This window comes from Temnothorax americanus, unplaced genomic scaffold, assembly GCF_048541705.1.
Source record: "Temnothorax americanus isolate GAGA-0224 unplaced genomic scaffold, ASM4854170v1 Scaffold21, whole genome shotgun sequence".
Classification (NCBI taxonomy): domain Eukaryota; kingdom Metazoa; phylum Arthropoda; class Insecta; order Hymenoptera; family Formicidae; genus Temnothorax; species Temnothorax americanus.
The window spans coordinates 18,727-42,775 of record NW_027509349.1 but is presented as its reverse complement, the minus strand read 5'-3'; the positions used below and the strand labels follow the sequence as shown (position 1 = coordinate 42,775).

The 24,049-nt window shown below is 31.9% G+C and overlaps 1 protein-coding gene across 2 annotated transcripts in view; it reads left to right on the top strand.

Moving 5' to 3' along the window:
- The window catches only part of Calx (sodium/calcium exchanger 3), a 69,640-nt gene that overhangs the window by 32,306 nt on the left and 13,285 nt on the right, over positions 1-24,049 (top strand). The window contains exons 4-8 of one of the 2 annotated variants that reach the window (XM_077406457.1): positions 9,752-9,934; positions 12,693-12,854; positions 17,651-17,809; positions 22,170-22,341; positions 23,654-23,959. In XM_077406457.1, coding sequence (XP_077262583.1) covers positions 9,752-9,934; positions 12,693-12,854; positions 17,651-17,809; positions 22,170-22,341; positions 23,654-23,858 — 881 coding nt within the window. In that variant the 3' untranslated portion in view covers positions 23,859-23,959. Of the gene's footprint in view, positions 1-9,742; positions 9,935-12,692; positions 12,855-17,650; positions 17,810-22,169; positions 22,342-23,653; positions 23,960-24,049 lie in introns of both variants that reach the window. The other variant, XM_077406456.1, reaches the window with a different exon arrangement.

Genomic DNA, 24,049 nt, shown 5'->3' with positions numbered 1-24,049 from the left:
TTGTACAAAAGTTGTACAAAATATCTGCTTACATTATACTTTCTTGTATACGCTTTAACGCATGATTAAAGAATACGAATTGGATACCCGTTTTTATCGAGGTTATTTTAAAACTTTAAAACACCTGTCTCAAGATGTTTCTGCGAACGCGACGATAATTCAGGGCGACCATTAAATATGGACGTGAAATGTTTTGCTATTATAGCAGATCAGAAGTTATTGTTTCCTGTGCGAGTATATACTTGTCACATCGCAATATGCAAAAGTTCACTTTCTATGTAACGGTAACGCCATTACGATTGTATTGCGGTATCATACAAGGCGTATTTTACTTATGGGCCATCAAGGTGCAATCAAGAATGTGGTATTGCTTATAAAACGCGTGTTTACGCGTTAGACGAAACGTTAATGTCTATTTAATGATCGATCAGCTCATCGTATCATATACATACATACTAACGATCATTGCGTGAAATTCTGCGAACGCACTATTCACGATTTTATATCTGTCATTAAAATGTCGTAATATAGCAAGTTGCACTGAATCAAAATTGAATACATGAATGCAATAAAAGTATTCATTGTAGTGATACAAAATTTATTAAAATTGGTCCAATAAGTTATTTTATTATCATAATGATTTAGGATTTATAAAATAATTTGAATATTAAACTATTACTACACGATCACCAAGATATCACTGCATGGCGTGAAATTCTGCGAACGCAGATTTCACGATTTTGCATCTGTCATTAAAATGTCGTAATATAGCAAGGCAATTTAAAAAACCAAACTTTCAGAAAATTTCTTAATTAACCATTATTTTTCTTAATATTATAGTATTAAGAAAATAATGATTAAACAAACATGAATAAAGCACATAAATACGCAACGCGTAAATATAAAAGAAAAAATATGCACGCGTATGTAAAATGTAAATAAAAGGTAATAGGTTATTTATTATTAATTGGAATAAGATATTGAGTCTACTTGAAAACATAATATTTAGCGATGAGAGATTCTTATATATACATGTATATCTATGACGATTTAATTGATAAGGCGATGTTCATTCATTGTGATTAATCATGTATAACCTTGATAATAACGCGCTGTGAATGAACGTAGCGAATAAAAGATAACGCACTGATTGCTAACACAGTTTTACGCCTGTACGTGTATTCGATTCTGTTTCCTAGTTATCTTCTACAACCAAATGCATTACTGAGAACAGTGCGTTTATATAGCGGTTAAATTTCTCTATAATATATATTTAAAAAAAAAGAGAGAAAAAGATATAAATAAGTCATTTAATTTATATAATTAACTATGTAATTTAATCGCTCGTAATAAAAAAGAATCGATAAGCGGCGTATTATGTGTGCGTTCTTGTGTGAATGCGAGAGCGCATATATGATAATATCATTTTTAAGTGACTGATAAATGATGATAACATAATAATAAATAATTAATAATAAATTAAGTCAGATGAATGATAATAACATGCATTTATTTATTTAACTGAATCAAGTAGATACTCTTATTAAACAACATATGCATTTATTACTAAAATCCGGTTATATGAATTATATGCAATTGATGATCGATTTATTATGATAAAATGTACAGAAAGAATTAGAGCTTTATAATTTTTCATCGTAATTCCTGTAAAAAAAAATTAGTTTACATTTACTTATAAAGTTTTATAATTTGTATTGTTTTCCACAACAATATTTTATAATTTTTATTTATTTCATTAAACATATATGTCATTTTCATTTATAATATTTCACGATAAATTTTTGCTATTTTACATTTATGATTTATGCGATAAAATTTCATGATGTTTATTTATGATTTTTATTTTTGTAAATTTTATTTACAATTTTTATTTATTATTTTACACATTTCTCATTTTTATTTATAAGTCTTTGCTGTATTTATTCATGATTTGTACTGTCACAAGGCGCAACTGATATAAAGCCGAAATGAACGGTTACCATCATAAAAACACGTCGAAAGCAACAAGCGTGGGTTGAAATAAATAACACGCGAGATTAGAATATTATGTGTGATGTTTACTGATAAATAATCATTTTGAGTTTCCGTGAAAACTGTGCTGGCAACAGTTATACCTATATTTAAATAAAAATAATGTGATACATATCATATGAACGAAAAATAAGTCACTAAGCAGAATTGGCAATGGAGATTTTTGATTAGTAAATAGTTTTTACTCGTAAGTTTAATTTAAAACGCAATATTTAAAAAAATGAATGATAAAGTCGCATAAATGTAAACACTGATAAGAACAAAGTAAACGTGACCTGTCGGAAGCCAGTTTTTCCTCCGACTTGCTGAGTAGAGGAAAATAACTTCTATCATAATGAAATATCCTCTTATCTGTGACTGACTATGTTATTCGTGCTAACAAACTTGGATAAGCGCGAGGAATTGATCCTTACTCATGCGAATTAAAATACAACTTCCATCAGAAATTCAGTTTCAATTCTGTCATTGCATCTTTGAAAAGACACAATAAGCGACATTTGAATTTTAGCCTATTTGTCAACAACACTTTTATAATAAATAATAAAAATCCCACATTATTACAAAATACATCACACATTATATGTATAATAATGTAAAATCATATTACAATTTGTATGATAAAGTTCATATAAAAAAAAAATATTTTTATTCTTAGCGATTTTACCTTCTAATATACATTCGATTAATGTCATGAAAAATTAATTATTTCAAAAATTCGAGTAAGTTATATAATAAAGTTATTTTATTTAAATAATACATTGAAATATATTCGCGCGACTGTGAGAAGAGAACGAGTATAAATACAAAATTATTTTGCCTGTGAGGGATGCATTTTTTGTTAATGTATATAAATATATAGATTTTGTTGTTTAAATGCATATATTTTATCTATTTAAGAGGAATAGAAATGAGTATGAAATCCTGACGATTTGTTACGTTTTTTGCGTGGCACCTAATTAACCCACGGCTGTTTGCTTTTAATTAAGGAATTAATTAATCTTTCCAGGTCATGAAAGTTTTGGATCTTATGTTTATATATTTGAGACTTTTTTATCTCATTATATCAACTGTGGCTGTTACTTTAACAATAAGTAGGATAGTTTATTTCCAGTTTCGATAAATTGCAAAATTTTTCTCGGATAAAAAAATTTTTTTTAATTTTTTAATAATTTAAGAAAAGTTGAATCGTGTTTCCATCGTTATTTTCCACTTATAAGAACCCTGGACACACGAAATGTATAGTGTAGCAAGCGTATAGCATAAGACCGCTGGATCAATGAGCATCTTATGTAAATTAATATGGTGATTTTATACTGGATATAGTTTGAGCATTGGTTTAGCGGTCTTATACTATGCTTATGCTAGGCTATGCATTTTGTGTGTTATAGCCTTTAGTCGGAAGATGTTTTTTGTTTGTTTTTGAAGTCCTGACGATAACAACGGCAGTAACAAGGTAACAAGGACCTGGTCAAGTTTACTATAAATTTACTATAAACTTTTAATCAGTTGCTCGTTGAATTTCTGCTGACTGGTCTCGAAATAACGCGTCTAATTTACTACTTAAAAGTAACCTTACCGCGACGTAAGTTACGTTGGCCGCAAAGCGCCATACGTTGCTTCTAAAAATGGATTCCCGGGCTAAAGCCGAGCGAACTTTGACGGCGAACAGGTCGACAAAGTATTGGCGAATAAGTGATGCATTTGTGCAACAATGTGTCTCTAAAAAGAAATCAATTAAAGAAAATGTAATAATAGAAATAAAATAGAAATAATATATACAAATAAAAATGAAGGAAATAATCAAATAAAGTTAAAACAAATAATACAGTATTCTAAAATATTCCAAACTGAAAATACATCTTTACTTGTGTATATATACATTTAATTACAGAAAATATTCAAAAGCAAGAGCAATAATTATAGGTATATAAAGTATATAAATTACAAACTTTATAACTATAATAATAATTAATTAGTAACTAATAAATTAATTAGTAAAGAATAAAAGAAAAAGCAACAAACATTATTTAATTAACGTTAAAATTCTGAATATAACTTAAGCAATATATAATAATTTATTTTCAGGAAATAGTTTAAATACTGTAACAAGTTGCAAATTATACGCGGCAGAGAAAGTGTACTAGAAGATAGAATTACATATCTAAAATATCAAGAATGAATTATATATTCTTTAATAATTGAGAAAGTTCTCGTAATTTTACTCCTGAGAGTTTTCAAGCGCGGTGCAAGTTTTCCATGAAGTATAAATTATGTTTAAATAAAATTTCTATCGACAACGCGCGATAGAAAGCGGGAATAATTAAACAATGCGACATTTCCAAAAGCGAGAGTAAAAGCGCGGTTCTCGATCGCTTTATGTTCGAGGCTAATCACGCGTTTAATATAGACCCTTTATTAATATTCCGTTGATAGATTGATCAAAATATTGCGTCATCTCTTAACTTCTTCACTTGGAACTTTCTTAACTTCTGGGCCATCCTCCCAATTGCAGTGGTCGTTCGGGTGATCCATGATAAACCCAGTCTCGCATTAAGTAAGCACCCCCATTGCTAACCCCACATCCATCTCTCGATCGATCTATTTTACTCTTGCAGTACCAAGAGTAATTTCAGCTGCTACATCGACCTATATACGTGCTCAACTACTCGGTTAAAAATCGCCGCGTACTGCAGTTTCTCTGAGTTTCGCTTTGAATATTGATATAGCAACGTGGCATAATCAATTTATTAAAAAATTTCTTCTCTCTGCAATTGTATATAATAAAATTATAAAAGCTTTGTGGAAATAATAAATATCTATACATTTGTCGTACAATCTGTACGTTGTCAATTCAAAAAATTATCTTAAAAAGAAAAACATAGACATATTAAATAAAAATATATAAAAAAATTAATAAAGAAATTAAAAGTACGAAAGGTGTACGTAAAGAATATATATCTAGAACCTAGCTTTGATTGAAATGATTTTTATTTCGATATGTCATGACCCTCGCGTGGTCATGACCCTGAGTAAGCTCGCGTATATATACATACATTAACTTATACCCTTTTCAATCAAACAACTGTGAAGTAATATTTTTGTTAATTAATTAATTATACGCAAATCAGTGTATATATAGGTGAAGATACTAATTAAATATTTAAAACGGAAAAAAGAATTAGCGAAGATTTATCTCATTTCGAATAATTATATAATTTCTGCAATTAAAATATTCAAACATTCAGAGCTATGCTGAAGCAACGCTTGTCGCTTTAATATTTTGGATGTTAACTGCCATATTGCATTGCGCTCCATTCATAAAACGTAGAATAATATTAAAAGCATGTTCGTTAGATAATCGGTATTATAGCTATCGATTAAACCTGTTAGTGAAACTCAATTGCTGTGACTGAGAGATACGATAATCTAAAGTACCTTCAACTTGACGGCTCGCGTATATAAATATACCGATTTGCCTCGCTGTTTGCTGCACGCGAGATAACATCGTGTTGATATTCTAATATAGTAAGTACCTTTAAGTTTTTTGTATAATTTTGTAACTAGGCAGTTATAATAATAGTTTCAAAAATCAATCTTTACTATCATTTAATTAAAAAAATTTTTTTTTAATTTGAATAATGTGTTCATTTCTGACAAATAGATTTCTGAAGTTTTTTAAAAATTTGGAAAAGATTTTACTGTATCCATATACTGAATTTATAGCTTGCTCTCGTCCTGCCATTTCTTATGTTTTCCGATAATTTCGACGTTTTGATCGAGGAGCGCTCGTAAAAATTCCACTACCGTTAAAAAAAACCTTGCGAAATGAGACGAGGTTTTCCGCCGCCATTTATTTCTGACTCGCTGCAACCAATCAAGTTTAAAATATTCTAATGGAAAAGCCAAGACCATATTTAGTTATCAACGCTTGTATTCAATCACCGCGTTCCAGTTTCGCAGCAGCTAAAAATTTTTCAATTGCGAAGTTTACCCAATAAAAAAATGGAACAGTTTTTTCTCGTATCTCGTGCTTTCTTTTATTTCAAGATTATTTACTCTAAGTAGCTCAAATAAGCTTTTGAAGTTCGTAACAGATAAAAAATAAAAGGTGTATCATATACGTGTTTTATAATTGTTAGTCTCAAAAGAACTAAAAAAAAGATTTTCCAACTCATTCAACATTAAGTATAAAATAAAATTTAAAACTGAAATCGCTTTATTTTTTATATATGAAAAAAGTAAAGTTAATAATAAGTAAAGTTAATAATAAGTTTATATTTGCATAAAAATGCGAGCGCGTAAAGTATTTCTGTGTTGAGCTAACACATTGTGACAAAACTCACTTAAAATGCGTCGCAATGCGTTATTACATTCGAGCGAAGGAAGCAATACTGAGAAATGTGCTAAAAAGTTTGCACAATGCGGAATAATTCCCGAGACGAATTACATTCCCTTTACCGCAAATTTTATACGCGCCGGCTTTTTCAACGAAAGACGTATTTCGAGGGCAATAAATCGCACCCCCGACTGCATCTGGCGTTCATCGACCGATCGTTCATTGATCTTATCCATGTCTGGGACAGGAATAATCTACCATTGCTAATCCCTTGCCCTCTCCATCTTCCCTGATAAATTGTATTCCCGCATCTTTTGTTCAAATCATTCGCGTTCGATAAGTTTCAAGTTCGACGACGTATTACACCGATAGCTTTGAGAAGTAAATTTAGATCAAATTTGATTAACTCGCTGCATCTTTTATACGTATCAAGGTTGGAAGCATTCAAAACACTTTCAGATCGATATAGCTGGGAATTTTCACACAAGTGAAATGTGAATACAGATCATAAAAACAAAAAGTAGTAAACAACAAATATAGTTTACGTTGAAAATACGGATACGGATACAATTATGAAATTGTACCCCAACAAAGATTATTATTGTATTTTGCAAACGCCAATAATATGCTGCAAATGTGATAAATGCGATTTTATTACATAGTATAATATTATTACTTTATTATTAGTATTATAATTAAATAATAACCTGACATTATTAAATAATGTTTATTATTTTACATATTTCAAACTACATTTTATTGTAAAAGATTATTTTCCGCTTATCCAGTAAAGTATTAAAAGCTTTTTATAATTACATATTATAAAACATTACATCCTTTTTTTCATTGTTATATTTAATGTTGAAATTAGTGACGCAATAGTGATCTGACAAAATATCTTTCGCGAGACGCAAAGTTTAGGAGGGTATTACTGAGATAACGGAGGATACATCGATCCTGAATCAAGGAAAAGTCGAGTGAAATTGAATTTGCCAATGCGGAAAGCTAACTCACCGGGCTTTAGTCGAGATATGAGCTATATAAGAAGCTTTTATAGAGTAATACTAGAATACAGTAAAAGGGGCAAACAAATTTATATTTGCTTACAAAAGGATGTTTCTTGAAATGAAAATTTAAAGTAGATAAGCGATTAAAAAATAATTACATTTTTCTAATAAAAATATTTTTACGTTCCTGCTGTGTTTGGGGCATAACTCTGATCGTTTAAAGAACAAGTTTGTCCGCTAATTGATTTCTTACGTTGGAAAGTGTAAAAATAGTCTATAGACTTTTTTTGCAAGCGATTTTTAAAACAGAAATATATGTATAAACTGTATATACACAGTATAAAATAAATTTTTTCTATAGAATTTTGTTATTTTTTAAAGAAATTATATATATATCTCTACATTAAAATTTTCTATTTTAATGGGAACTCTGTACAATTATATATAATTTTCTCTAATAATAATAATACTTTTTTTCTCTATCTCTCTAACTTTTATTTATTCTTTTATTTCTCGTGGCTGTCTTTTATTTTGGCACATATCCCGGATTTATTCCTACTTTCTTTTATTTTTACGATGAAATACGATCATATATGTATACTATCACGGTTGTGGACAGAAGATATCGACAATAAATGCGTCATTCATCATCGATCGAACCATCCGCGGTGCAAAGTATCGATCATCCCTCGATGACGGAGATAAATGTGGTTATCGAGTATTATTTATGCGTTGATAGCACAGCAGACTTATTTTGTACAAAATCTTCAGTATACATCACATTGCCGAACTTTTTATCGTTATACATAAATAATATTTGGACTACTTAATATATCGTTCGTAATTTTAACATGTATTTTAATGAATTTTAGCGATTAAACGTCTCGCTTAAGTCTTATTGCCCGTATCAAGTTTTAATTTTTTTAATTATAGAGCCTTTACATAGCTATTAATTGATGCAAGCTGCAAAATGCGTTACTCGTTCTTTCAAAATGTTAAATATTATTATGGCCTTCACGCCGACGATTTATGTAAACAATGGATCTCATATAATGCGCTGAGAAGAACCCCAAAATAGGATCAAAACGTTCGTAATTTTAACATGTATTTTATAATAAATTTTAGCGATAAACGTTTCGCTTGGGTCTTATTGCCCGTATCAAGTTTTAATTTTTTTAATTATAGAGTCTTTACGCATAGCTATTAATATATCGTTCTTTACATGTTAACATTTCTTCAGATATAGTTGAATAATACGGCTCAAAATATTTTTGTCGAAACTAACTACTGTACTAACTATATAAGAATGGCGAAATTAATATTTAGATCTCCACATTTGTATGCAGCCGCATAGAACAATGTTTTCTAGGCTGATTGTGAGTTTAGTTTCACGCTATATGCGCTAGTAGAAAAGTGTCAATGCAAGTGATGTGAGTCGATGCGTGGTCAGACACGAAGTACGAGGCACGGAATTAGCTTAAGAGAGGTGTGCGACTATAATTCATGAGACCAATCGATAGTAAAGACGCGACTATGCGAGAAAGCGACTGTTTGTCGCGTTTGTCGTCTGTGTTTGAGGTCTATTTAAATAGATTTACATGTACAGAGGATATCGATCAATCAATTGTCTAATATTGTTTCCACACAATCAATCTTTAGTCAGGTCGGAGTGTCATGTGTGAGTTTATCTTTAACAATATATACTAATAATGTTATTAAGTCTTTAATACTATACGCGTTTTATATAGGTATACATATATAAAATTTAGTATACCTATATGGAAGTCAAGGGATTTTAGAAGCTAAATAGAATTATATTTAACAAGCATATGAATTAGTAATATATATCAATATAATAAATAAAAATAATAGCACTATATTAAAAATAATATCATAATTATAAGAAAATAATTTTAGCAAAAAATAAAAAACAAAATATTTTTAAAGAATAATTATATATAATCATTCTTAATATATACTAAATAAAATGCTCTGTTCATGATTTTATAACTTTGTATAACTCTATATATTTTTTAATGACTTTAGAACTGTGTCGGTGTACATCTACGTTTCGATGTTAAAATTATTTTCTTGAAGCTATAAAAAATGCAGCACTTTGCTAATGCAAAAATGGGTCATTCAATATCTGAAAATATCCAATAAGGAAATTTTCAGCGGTACATCTCGCATATTTATCATGTCAGATTGGAATTAATTAAAACTCTTAATTAACGGAAAAACTGTTTCGCTGTTCCTATCTGACCATGAATCGGCTCTCTACTTATTCCGTTATGGAACATGTCCCGTGACATTATTAAAGCAGCAAGACGCGATTCTCTGGTTTCAGCGGAAGCAGGAATGGCCGCAGCGGCGGAGATGAAGCAGCCGGAGGAGAGAACGGAGGAAGAGAAAATGGCACTGCTGGGTAGACCGCGCCTGGGTGAGGTGTTTCGAGCGCAAATCAGGATTAAAGAATCTAAGGAGTTCAAGAACACTGTGGATAAGCTTGTCCAGCGAGCAAATGCCTCCATAATACTCGGTGAGTTCCTAATATGATCTCTTTTCGGAACATCTGCTAAGATATAAGACATATAGCTTATGTATACTCATACGCGCACATACACGCATGTATACATAAAAAGTATTGTCATGTATTTTTGGACTCTCTCTAGTATTACCTATAACCGAGAAGTAAAAAATCCAAATATATTTAATTTTCAGAGACATTTTTCTTAAATTGTTTCTTTCGAAACAACCATCAATATAAAAAAATTTAGTTCACATTTTTTACTTACAATTAGTTTTTCACGAGAGGCACACCTTTTTTTATCATATTACCACGTCATGTACACATTATTTGTATATATTAGTATAGATATATTTATTTATATTAATTATAAAAAATAATTATAATTATGATATTCATTATGATCATTGCTGACAATGAGAGCATCCCTTAGTTATGCAGAGATGGGGGGAACAGTGGACAAAAATCGATCCGAAAATTTTAACTAAATTCTGTTTCATAATTGTGTAAAATATAGTTAGTAAAATTTCTTACGCGTGGTTTCTTCTTCAAAAGAAGAATACATTTCTTCGCATGTATCGAAGATACATGGCTCCCTTCACCAACCGCCATAAATTTATTATTGAACACACAGTATGCGCCTAACTCAAACTAACTCAACCTAATCTTTCCCGACGGAGAATAAAATGCGTATCACGGGATGCGCGAGCATCTAGATTGGAGCTCTTCAGAAATGCAACCCTGAGGAATGCGACGTTATGTAGAGGCTCGTGAAATTCAAGACTCCCTCGACGCAATGTGCATGATTCTTACATTTATGCGTTTTCTGCGCACATCTTTTTGCCATATATTTGCTATGCAACCGTTTCGGATCGCGTACTTCGTATATTTTTTCATATCTCGCGCAGCTTTTTCTAGTGTGCATTAAGCTACAGATGCATGAGCTGCGATTTGAATCGCAATAAACTTGACATTCAGTATATTAAATGTAAAATACTTTATTTTTATTTTACAGAGAAAAATTAAGACTTTTTAAGAAAAAACTTGTAAATTTATATATATATATATATATATATATATATATATATAAACTTGTACGACTTGCACAACTTTTACATGAGACAGATATGCCTTAATAATAAAAATTACAGATACAAAATAATAAAAATAGTGTTGGATATATTAAGCAATTCCAAACCTAATATGTATCTAATCTATATATATATTCTATGACTGTGTGTGTAATGATTAAATACTTTATTGTTTTATAATTGTTAGCATTGAATTCTAAGTTACTTTTATGTTTTAATGTTTATTCAGGTCAAGTCTACCATGCATCTTTTCTCTCTCTCTCTCTCTCTCTCTCTCTCTCTCTCTCTCTCTCTCTCTCTCATGGGCGTGCCCTTCTTTTTTAGACGTGCTTTTATACTTCTCGAACTCTGAGTCTTGTTATAATAAATCAGAGAAATATAGTATAATCATTTGACTCGCTTTATTTCTCACGAGATAACCCTGCGGAGAACCGACTTCTAACAAATAGAACCCCCCGGACATGGCGTAATTGTTACCTCTTACTACGAATACCGTAAACTTCCAATGGAAGCCTTGAAAATGATCGTATTGAATTTGCTTTAGATATTGACTTCGAACACAGAAAACAATAGAAAACACGAAACTTACATCAGCAATAAGTTATTTCTTTTCTTCACGGCAAGAAATTATTCATTGTACTTTACGTTTCTTAAAAACATTTCTGAGAGGCTATCGATAAAAACTTCGGTCGAGGCACAAAGAAACAGAAGATGGCTTCACAATGACACTTGTCGCGTGATATCTAATCTCTTTAACGTTTCCCATTTAATAAGTAGCTATTAGTGACAACACATATATATATATATATATATATATATATATATATATATAATACACAAAACATTTAATAGATAAATTATTTGGTGTACGCGTAAGAGAGAGAAAAATATTGCAAATATTATAAATATATAATAACGCTACAAACGCCAAAAAAATTCAATTATAAATATCTTACTTGGCAGATATCTGTTGCACAATAAATTGAACGAGATGGAAACGATTTGATGCTCTCTCTGTGTTCTTCTATCTCTATATATATCTCTATTTCTTTTTCTGTGTATCTCTTTTCTTCCTTTGTTCTCTCTCTCTCTCTCTCTCTCTCTCTCTCTCTCTCTCTCTCTTCATACGTTTGTGTATATACATGTGTAGAGATGAAACCGATTAAGCGAAAAGAGAGTACCACGTAGCTCTATTATAGTGCACTTTTCTTTGTCCGATTTTCCTTTCTGCATTTTCTGCTTTCACTCGACCCTGTGAAGTGAAATCGCTCAAAGCATTTTTCGACATTTACCCTCGATAAAGCGCTTTATTCGCTTGTTCGTCGCGCTCGTGGATTTGAAATTTGAATGTGCGCAAAAAATTATTTTATAAAAACGGTTTTTTTAATTACATTCAGTATTGAGTCTTTATTGAAGAAACTAATGTGAACAAACTGTGAGTATTTCATTTATTTGCGCATAAAAGACAGAAACTTTTATATTCTAAATAATTTCTGCGAGAATTAATCAGTAGTTATTGTCAATTTTTAAAAATTGATAATAAAAATTAAAGATTTTAAAGATTAAAAAAATGAATCCGTTGCGGGATATCGTAAATTGCAATATTTCTCTTTTCTAAGCTATGTTTCTTCGTCTTTTCTTCTGATGTACAAATTCTGTGTGAAATATATCGTTCTTAGGCACAAGTTCTTGGAAAGAACAATTCACGGAAGCGCTCACCGTCAGTGGGGGTGATGAGGGCGACACAGAGGGTCAACCTTCCTCACCATCCGCGATGGATTATCTTATGCACTCGCTTACCATCTTCTGGAAAGTCCTCTTTGCCTTCGTTCCGCCCACAGGTGAGTAACAATTTTTTCTTGAATGAAGCGGACCACTTTAATTACATCTCATTTTTTATTGCCTTTCCTCTAATTTCAAAAAATTCTTGATTATCATTTTTTTGATTTTAGATGAAAGAGTTTTAAATAAGAATTTCACATTTCTCAATAAGCACTTTGTACAAGATGTCTAATGTTATCGAAAAATTTTAAAATATAGATATTTAATATTTAAATACTTTGACTTCTCTTTATCATTCCACTATATAAAAATATTATAGCAGGTAATCAATAGTTGCAAAACGTCTCATATTTTCTTAACAAATTTTAATATAAAATAAAATCTGCAATAACTTATTTATTATTTGTATATTATTTATTAAATAAAATTTTTTCTCGGAAATTGATTATATTATTTTATACGCGTGTGTAAAGATTGTACAAGAAAATTTTTATCGACGATTCTTATGACCAAAATTTCGATAAAAACATGTGTTTGTTGAACAATTTCACAAATTCGATTAATTTTATCAGCATTCAAAAAGACGTTTTCTCAGCACATCCTCAGAATAATAATTTGCTCGTGATTGGAAATGGTGGTCTTAATCTTACATGAAAACGACGTTGTTAGATACGAAATTGCCACGTGATGAAAGGTAAAGTGAATTTTGATCGAAATGCGTTTATGATGACGCAAACTGCAAAACAGAAAGCAGCACACCTGGACTGTCTCACGAAGATTATTTTTTAATATTCACGTGTGCGAAGAGATTAATTACATATCTTTTGATATACAATAACACGATACCTTTCAAAAAGTAACTGTAAAATTTGAAAACCAACGTAATAGGTTTTCCAATAATCTGTCTTAACAGTTATAGTTTGAAGAACATAAAAATATAATGTTTTACATAAATATTGATTATCTTTAAGTATAAAAACAAATGAAGGAACTCGTATAGTTCCTTGTAACTTGTAAAAAGAGTTTTAAGAAAGTCGATACTTATATATTTTTTGTGCAATGTAATTTGATTTCTTGAAATTTTCACTGATTTTCTTCGTGTCTTTTATTTTTGATATTTCTTTAATTTTACTTTGACTTTTTCCTGTAATTTTTGAGATACGGAAGAGTTCTTCTGCACTCTTTAGTCATGGCTCTGCTTCCATCCAGGTGGAAGAAAATGGTGGAGGAAAGATGGTAAGAGTAGGATAAAAAAAAGAGGGAGGAAAAGACGTGCTTTATTTCAGCAAGCACAATCGCAAAGGCCTGCTGAACTGGCAAAAGCTCTGGAAACTACTGTATCGAGCAACGTAATTTCACCTTGTTTATCTTTCTCTTCTTTTTTTTCCGCCGTCCTTATAGATCAACGCTTCCGTGCAGAAGCGCAAGACACAGAATTGTATTTACTTCTATTCCTCTCCTCTATGTTTTAACTTTTATAAGAAAAAGCTTAATTTCCGGACAGCCAGAAATTACCGAAGCGATCGATAAATTTTTTTGATATATCGTCAAAAACAAATCTTAAGTTAGAATATAATAAGTAAATATTCCATCTTTTCAAAAGAAGCATAATTGAATTAATATAAGAACATATACGATTGAAATAGTATACTGTATGTATTAAAAACAATTAAGATAAAATTAAGATAAAAAGTTTTGTGATAGCGGAAAATATTGTATTTTTCTTTATAATTGCTGATTATACATAGAATATTCTGTTTACTTTTGTAATTCGTTCAGACCCAAAATTTAGAATTATGCAACCATACGGATTATGCAACCATGATATGTGGTTATAATGGAATGAGCAAGGCTACGAGATTTATGAACGCGTCATTTTACTAAGCGCAATTTTCTGCGGTGAGATATGTTGCTGGAAAAGCTAGCAAAATCCGAAGATGATGGTTGAATTCCCAAGAACTTACCTTGCCAGTTATGTATATAAACGCAGAAACAAATAACAAAATAATCTCGCTCGATTAAGCAAATGCTAAATAATTTAAAACCTCGTTTAAAACGGTCAATTTTTGAGAAATTAAAAGGATATTGAAAATATATTTAATAATTTCAATAAAAATATACAATCGTTAACGTTTCAAGCTTTACTTGGCCATCTTTGGAACCATAAAAACTAAGAGAAACGCATTACAAGTGTCTCGTATCAATTCACAATAAAAGAATCAGAGTCGATCTAGCGTCTCAATTTACATTAATCACAGTAGATAGTCTTAGTTTTTTATGGTTCTGAAGAAGGCCAAAAGGCTCGAAATGTTAACGATTGTATATTTTCATTGAAATTATTAAATATATTTTTAACATCCTTTAATTGCTCGAAAATTGGCCGTTTTTAATTATTTAGCTAAACGCAGAAACGCGTTTTAGCGCGCAATATCTCAGTTCCACGGCTTTTTCAGGATATTCGAAAATCCTATATATAGGCATATACAATACCTATATACATATACATATACAGACAAATGTGCGCACATATACAAACAGATAGATAGATAGAGAACGCTACACGTACAGCGGTTCCCTGCTCTCTCTCATGAAATTTCCACGAAATTCCCAAGTGATTTATGGTGACCTGTGCTTCTATACTCTTTTCCAAAGTAAATTTCGTTCAGAATTTACGACAATAGCTGTTACAGAGTAGCGAAATACTAAATATGTTTTTCCTTAATAAAAATTAAGAATTAATAAATTTTTTACAACGGATGTGATAAGTTTGCTTTAATAAAATAAATAAAGTAGTAAAAGAGTAAATTAGTAAGTAAACTAGAAAAACTTTTCTCACAAAAAATCGTTTCTTGATGCTAAAGACAATATCACGTTTATGTATATATTAGGAGGACTTAAAATAGAAACAAAATAAGAAAAACTAGATTACTAAAAACAGAATATTTCTTTAGTATAGAATATGTTTTTATTTACGTTTTTGATTAGAATGAAGAATCCGTGTTACTGATGTAAGAATTACATTGTAACTAATTTTAATATTTTCAAGCTTTTTATTAAAGATCGATCGTTAGTCGCGAGTTTATTTCAAGAGAATTTTCCAAACCCGCTCAATTTTCCAATAATCACATAACGTAATCAATAAGAGCGAATTGTTTGTAAAAGACCACGAAACACTTTAATAAATCAAGTCAAATTTAGTAGGGGGAGTATAGCAAGCGTGTTGCAATAATATACATCGGCCACGTGTTAACAGTAAAACTAACCGCGTGTTTGCAGACTCTTTAGCTATATTAACGCCCACGCGTTCCATCGTAAATGTATCTCCGTATACAGATTTCTAATAATAAATTCCTTTTGTTGCGCGCGCTCACAGAGAGAGAGAGAGAGAGAGAGAGAGAGAGAGAGAGAGTACTTTACTTGCAGCTTGCAGCATAACTGCGTCAGCCTCGGTGCTCTCAAAGAATTTTAAATGTCTTTGATAACACTTCTACAGAAGGTGTTCCGCGAGCTTCAATTGCAAATATCTCGGTCGATTGTTCGGCGAATGTTAGAAGCTGATAATAGATATATCCGCACCATTTTATGCCGCCCGAAGTCAATAAGAACTTTCGTCGTTTGATCTTGAGGGGCGATTACAATTCTATAGACCTGCACGCACAAATGTGAGAAGGCAGTTTCTTTTCAAGAATATTGTTACGTTTGCGAAAGGAGATCTCTTCCATTTTCATAATAATGTAATGGGGATTGAGTTCACGTAGTTTAAAAAAAATAGTCTCCTAACATCAGTTTCAAGGTAAAGTGTGGCGTAAAATCTAACAGCTAAGAAGAATAGAATATAATTAAGTGTAATATTATACAAATGAAAATAATCTGAAAAAGTAGCTGCTGTGAAAAAGATTGCCGCATCATTGAATTCGATTGACTATAGGTATTAGCACAAGAAATATGAACGAGAAGTTATAAGTCCATGTTGAGGAAGTTATCGGGAACAGCTGTGTCAAAGCTGCATTTTTAGGAAGCTTACGGTTAATAGTTACGACAAGATTAAAAAGCTTTTGTAAAATTATATACGAAAACATGTACAAATATATGCCATACATATATTGCAAACAAATTTTATATCATTTTTATATAAATAAGCTTGCAGGTACAAAATAACAAGATACACACTATATAAAATTTTGGATTAAAAATTGTACAAGAGTTGTACACGTGCAAAATTTTAATAGAAACTATGTCCATTTATGACAGTTTTAAACTAATTTCTACAAGTAATTTTATTTATCGGAAATAGCCTATTACGGTAAAATAACGCTTTTAACACGTCACGTGCTTCGCGATTTGTAAAAGCCAAGCTGAATCGATCTGAGGCAGCGCAATTACTCCCGAGAGTGGACATAAATGAAGAAAAATTGTGGACTTTTAACTAGACTAATTAAGCTCTCAAACGTGTGGTTACGTGGCAGTGCATGTTTGGGTGAACGAAGAGCGTCCTTTATACATAATTTGCATTTAGCTCATCTCGCACATCGTGCAAAGTGATTACAGCTCTTTGGTACTATTACACAATGTTTTTCTATTAGTCCCCAAAATATCACCAAAATTTTAATAACTAATCCATTAATTAAAATAAATTTCAATATTAATTTTAAATAGTTATATTTTATTAAATTTTTTATAGCCATTTGTTACGAGATGTATTTTATATATGTATTATATATATTTCTTTATTTCTTCTATTTTATATACAAACAAAAATACCCGCGTACAATATTTATATTATCTGACAATCCAGTCTTAAAAATCTCTTTGTTGTACTTTCGCAAAACTAAGGGAAACATTTTTAAAATTTCAGATATCGCCGGTGGTTATTTGTGCTTTATCGTCAGCATTCTAGGGATCGGCGTTGTTACGGCGATAATCGGCGACATTGCCTCGTACTTCGGTTGCACTTTGGGTATCAAGGACTCCGTCACCGCGATTGTTTTTGTCGCCCTCGGTACCAGCATTCCCGGTAAGTATCCAAAAACGGGGGACAGTTAATGTATTGGGAAAGAGGGTAATATTGAGTGAGAGAATAGTATTAGAAAAGCGATTAACATACGTCTCCTACATTAGTTTATTTTTGTATTTCGCATTGATCGCGTTGCACTTATGACGTTCTGCTATATTACGGCAGGCTTTTAGGATTAAGCGAGGAGAGTAATGATAATTTATTGCACTTAGTCTTTGTGTCCAGGAATAATGGCTGCCGATGGCCTATGATCTTTCGTATACCGGGTGGAAGTTTTAATACGTGCCGCCATAAACTCGAATTAAATACACTATCTTCGTTTATATATACACCAGCACAAGGAGTTGCTTTCGTAAAATTACATTGTTAAAATTACAATATTGTAAATGTGTCACAAAATTTATTGCAATGCGTCATAAAATTAAAGTAAGCGACAGAAAATCCTTTTCCTTCGCCAGTGAGTAATAAAATAAACAAAATCCTTTACTTCGACCGAACTGGCAGTCTTTATTTAAAAAGCACAAGCTCAAAGATCAAAGTAAAGGATTTTGTTTATTGAAGTAGCAACATTAAGGTGTTCACCTTATAGAAAACTTATGGCAACGTTGAAGTACAATATATTTATGTTAAAGAAATTATATATACATACAGGAAGCTAGAAAATATACCAATCTTCTCTGCCCTCCTCTGAAATAAGGGGAATTAAATTTGATATACGGGGGGCGAGAAAATGATATATTACGGAACTTTATTCCATTTTTTTAAATATTCTACACTCCTAATGTTACTGTAACCGTGTTGAAATTTTCCATTTTTTGTTTGTTTGTATAAAACTCCTTCGCATTACATTGTACTTTACGAGATTGTATTTCGTTGTTGTATTCTAATTAATATGTTTTATGTTAGACTTTTTTAAATACTTCAGATTCCACAATATTTCATATTTTTCTTGAACAAGAAAAAAAGAGATAACTTTATTAAAAAATTCAGTTTTTAATAGTCTAATTGGTTGAAAGTTATTTATGTTTTATTGCATCAATAATTTTTTGGAAAAATCTGACAATGAGTATACACGTGCGTATTTACAAAAATTAGTAATATAAAAAATCTTCAGAAACAATTACGACCTGACCTTTTCTTTTGCTATTTTTATACGAAATTCACGACAAGGGCGTTTAATAAATCACTTGAGTAGGCGTTATCAAAAGCTATTAAAAGCGTAACAACAGCGGCGTCATTTCGAGTTTCTGGGTCAATATAAATTGCATTCCTAAATTTACATCTAAAACAACGATTCGAAATTGATTATCCCGAATATGTTCATAAAATCTTAATGTTCAGTAAATACAGTTACTCCATTTTGATGCAAAAAAAAAACTTTTAACTACGGTGATTTTAATTATTATTTTAACTTGCATAAAGAGTAAAAATAATCTACTATTTCTTTGTTACGAATTTACGTTCTTTCAAATTTAAGTTTTAGCCAAAACATCAGTGGAAATATGTATAGCATAATTTTATTTTTATTATAACACGCGTTTATTTTTATTATACACGGAATATAATTCCTTTATCAAAAACAGCTGAAAATACAAAAAAATTTAATTAACATATATCTTATAGATATTATTTTATATTCTAACACTTTAAGAAACTAATACGTTTCAGAAACATTTTTTTTATATTTTTGTTTAATTATTGTAGAATCATTGATTCTCTAATTTTCGTTATTACACAGTCGTTGCTTTATATTACGATATCAATATAAATGTTTTCATACTTTTTTTTTAAATATAATACAAATAATATTTTATGTCATCACGGCTTTTTAAATTACATAAAAGAATAATACGCAATTCGAAATTATATTTGTCTTAAAAATACTGGCCCAGTCGCCACATCGACCGAATATTGACGAGATCTGCATAATGCACGGTTTCTTGGGTGGATTACTTAAAGGCCACTGTGCTGTCCTTCTGTGTCTCTTCCCTCTTAGAAACTTTACAAGAAACTTTCTTCTCCCAGGACCTCATCAATATTTATGCCGGAGGGTACCTCCGATGTCCCAAAGTACCGTTCACCGAGATCGGTTAGGCTATCTTTCTCTCCGTATCGCACCGGCAAAAAACCAAGAAAAAATTTATTTAGAATACTTATAAGGTGTCCCAGAATTTCACAGAACATGGTATCAAAAGACATTCCGTATCGCGTTAAATCGCGCGTAGCAAAGTATAGCGAGGCAAACCGCAAATCTATACGAAGCCCGTATTTTACATCAAATTAATTTTACACATATATATATATATATATATATATATATATATGTGTGTATATCATTTCATTTAAACCTTTAAAAATTTATTTATTATTATTTTACTACTGTGTGTGTGTGGATAATGTCTTCGATATTTTGTTAATGATGTTGAATATGAAATCTATAACTTAATAATCATTGTCCAATTGAAAGAAAGAAATTGTACGAATATCTACACTTATCGGCCATTGTCACGAATTCTACTTGTTTGAAGGTAGACTTGTGTGAAGGAGTTTGTATGTTGATAGATATTAACAGTTTGTAAAGTTTATAATTATTAATTAATAACTATTTTACTCATTAATTACTAAAATAATCATTAAGATAATTAATTACTGTTTCATGCTAATGCGAGACAAGATATCATTCACGGTGGATAAATTACTGAGCGTTACTACTGCTATGACAATAACCAGTAGTAAATACCAAAAGCATGGCATGCGTAACGTTATAGGTATGCTGAGCACAGCTTAGCATAAACAATGATCCTCGCTCATTCGGACTAATTAATTAGTGTATTGTCGGTACATACAATTGTAGAGAATAGTAGTGACGCAAAGTGAATAGAAGATGAGACATTACAGAGAACGCGCGTCTTACCGAGCACGTGCTTCGATGCGACATACGAATAAATATAACCTTTTTTTAGCAGCGTGTTTCATCAAAATTTCGCTTGTCTCAATTAGTAAAATTTTCAAGAAAATATTTTCTCAAACGTATATTTTTCCAACAAGTCTCTGGAGAATTTTCACCCACATCTGTGCCGATATATTAGATAATTTTGGAAACTGTCGTCGTATTTACGCCGCGCGCGAATTTGGAGCGTACGTTTTACCACGTTATTATTAAACACACATACGTGCTTTCACATATGTGCTCCGCATTACGGGATTTTCTTACCCTTGCTGTAACAACAACGACGTACAGCTCACCCTCTCGCGATCAACTCCACGACCAAACTTACGCGCCTGCCATAAACTGCAGCAAACTGCAGGTACAAGCCGCGTATATGTACCAAGCAAACCGTTACCGCAAATCGCGTCCTGCAGCTCAACGGCTTTAAGTGCGGTTGACGATTTTTGATTCCCGACAGAATGCGTGCTAAAAACCTACTTTGTTACTTGCGTGGGTCATATACGTGCGACGCTGGCGTGAAATATAGGTTTATCTCTACATAACACCGCGAATGAAGCATTAAACTTGCGGAAGCATAAAAAAGGATAACGGCTAAATAAACCTTAGGCTCGCGGGCCTTGACCGCTCAACAAGGAAATGTACTTTTAAGAATGGACTGAAAGAAAAGTATGAAAAATATATTTTGATTTAACTGCGTTAATGTATCGTTGATAATGATTCGACTCAAAGAAGAGCCAAAACATGCGTATAATTACGTATTCTGTTGATTAAAAATTGATATAACGTTAACTTAACGCACTATCAACCGTATTGTACCCTCAAAGCCTTTTTTACTTGTTACTTCTTGAAAAACACAACATTGTGACTGTTAAAAATGTATACTTATTATTTATATAATTTTTAGGAAACTATAATAAATTTTCAATTTCTTTATATCTCCATACGTAAAAAATATTTACCATCGCGTATCTCTCTTTTATCCTACATACTTAAAATGTACTAAAAAAGGTATCAAACCTTTTCACATTGCAAAAAATGGTGCAAAGTCCGCGATATAAAAGAAGCACATGATTTATTTTTCATTATTTCTTCATAAAAAAATCAATCTTTTTTATATATGTATTATCAGTTAGGAAATATCTTATAAATAATTCACCGATTATTTTATTAAAAATGAAAATAAATTACACAAATAATCTGGAAAAGCGTTAAGAAAAAGAAAATGTATCTCTATAGTAGAAACATCCGAAATATTTTAAGCATTTCAAAAAATACTTTATATATGTTATATATTATAGTTGTGTGTTCAAATATAACGATATTCTAACAAATCCTGTTGTTCGTGCATGCACTGATAGTCCCGTGCACGTTGCTCATTAGAATAACAAATAAGACTCGGAATTATTTCAGACACGTTCGCGAGCAAAGTGGCCGCTTGCCAGGACAAGTATGCTGACGCGAGTGTGGGCAATGTGACTGGAAGTAACGCGGTAAACGTCTTCCTGGGAATCGGCGTCGCGTGGAGCATCGCCGCCATTTACCGTGCTTGCCACAACGAAGAGTTCCTCGTCAAACCTGGCAAGTAAGTAATAAAAGCAATTACGAACGTTCAGTGTCGTAAAAATGCAAGATTTACTAAACACCTGCATTCAAATCCAAGACATGATGATTTTCACCATTTAAAACGTCTGTTTTTCCTAAAGCACTTTCTGATACAACAGATAAAAAAAAATTATTCTTTATTATATTATATATTAATTATTCATTATATATATATGTATATTAATACATAAAATTTGGTGCATAGATCTGGAGATATCACTAAACATTTATTTCTCGTTAATTCTGTCATGAAAATTTGTATTTGTACGCGTATGTATGGAGATGCGTGTATTTATATTGCTTAAGTTAACAATAAAAGTGGTTCTCAATTAGTAAAAGTTATAATCCGCGAGCGCGTTTTCGGCACACGGCTAGTTTGAGATCGTCGAAATCGGATATGGCGCGATGACACGGAACGAGATAACGTTACGTCAGATTAAGTAAAGCGTGACCTCGATAACCAACCGTCATTCCCCATTTACGATCTCATTCGTGAAACTATTTCCAAGATATTTGATCGAAGCACACGGCGACGGCAACTTGGCTGACATCGCCCTCGCGAGACGACGACAGTTAACGCGCGCGACTGCCATTGTTCCGCTCGACGAAATTGCCATTAGTGAAATTTCGAAGAACCCGAGAGATAGACCGTTTATCCACATCAATAGACACTCCACGTGATATCGAAACGATCGGCACTGCCCCAGAATTCATATAATATATACTATTAGCACGGAGAGAATGGCTTTCTACTTTTTTTAACGTTTGTACGCACTCGTCGTGAAAAACAATGCTGTTGTTAAAATATTTAAAACCTGTTAAAAAGTATCTGTTTCATGGCGTACAATTTTTTACGCCACGACGCTGACACCGTATCCTATTTCACAAGGATTTCGACGGGTCGACCACTGGAGTGTTGTACGCGGCTTTGTATCGCATGATATTGGGCATTTTGTAACAGGAACATGATACAGTATACCGTGTTGCATCATGTATACTTGTTGAAACGACTAAAATTCTAGGCTCAGTTTCTGAGAGTGCATTATACAGAGACGTTGTAGAGAGTGGAATTACAGAGCAAAATGCATTACACAGTTCTCTATTTTTAGATTAATAAGCAAAACAGCGAGATTTGAGTGGTCTTCGTAAAAAAAATGAACGCTCGATTTCATCGGCTCGGTCGCTCACTCGAATCGCGTCTCTCTCTATATGCAAAAATCCCGAATGAAACTTTACTGTCGCCCAACTACATCCGGATGACTTTCTTTCATGAAACGCACACACACACACAGCCTGGCCTTCTCCGTCACCCTGTTCTGCAGCGAGGCTTGCTTCGTGATCGTGGTGCTGCTGGTGAGACGAGTGAAGTCGATCGGCGGTGAATTAGGCGGGCCTTTTATACCGAAGGTCATCACGTCCGTGTTCCTGTTCTCCCTCTGGCTGCTCTACCTCATCATGTCCACCCTTGAGGCCTACGGCGTGATCCAGGGTTTCTAAACCAAGGCCAATATGACGCCACATTACGTCGGCCTATCCACTGCTTATATCTTAGCTCTGGCGTCCGCCAAGGCACGTGCTCAACGAAACTATTATAACCGGTGAGTAGCGAAAGATCTTTAATTTTTTAAACGTATTGCAGTTCGACTATTTGCAGTATACGTCTGCAAGATCATCCTGCTGTGTTATTT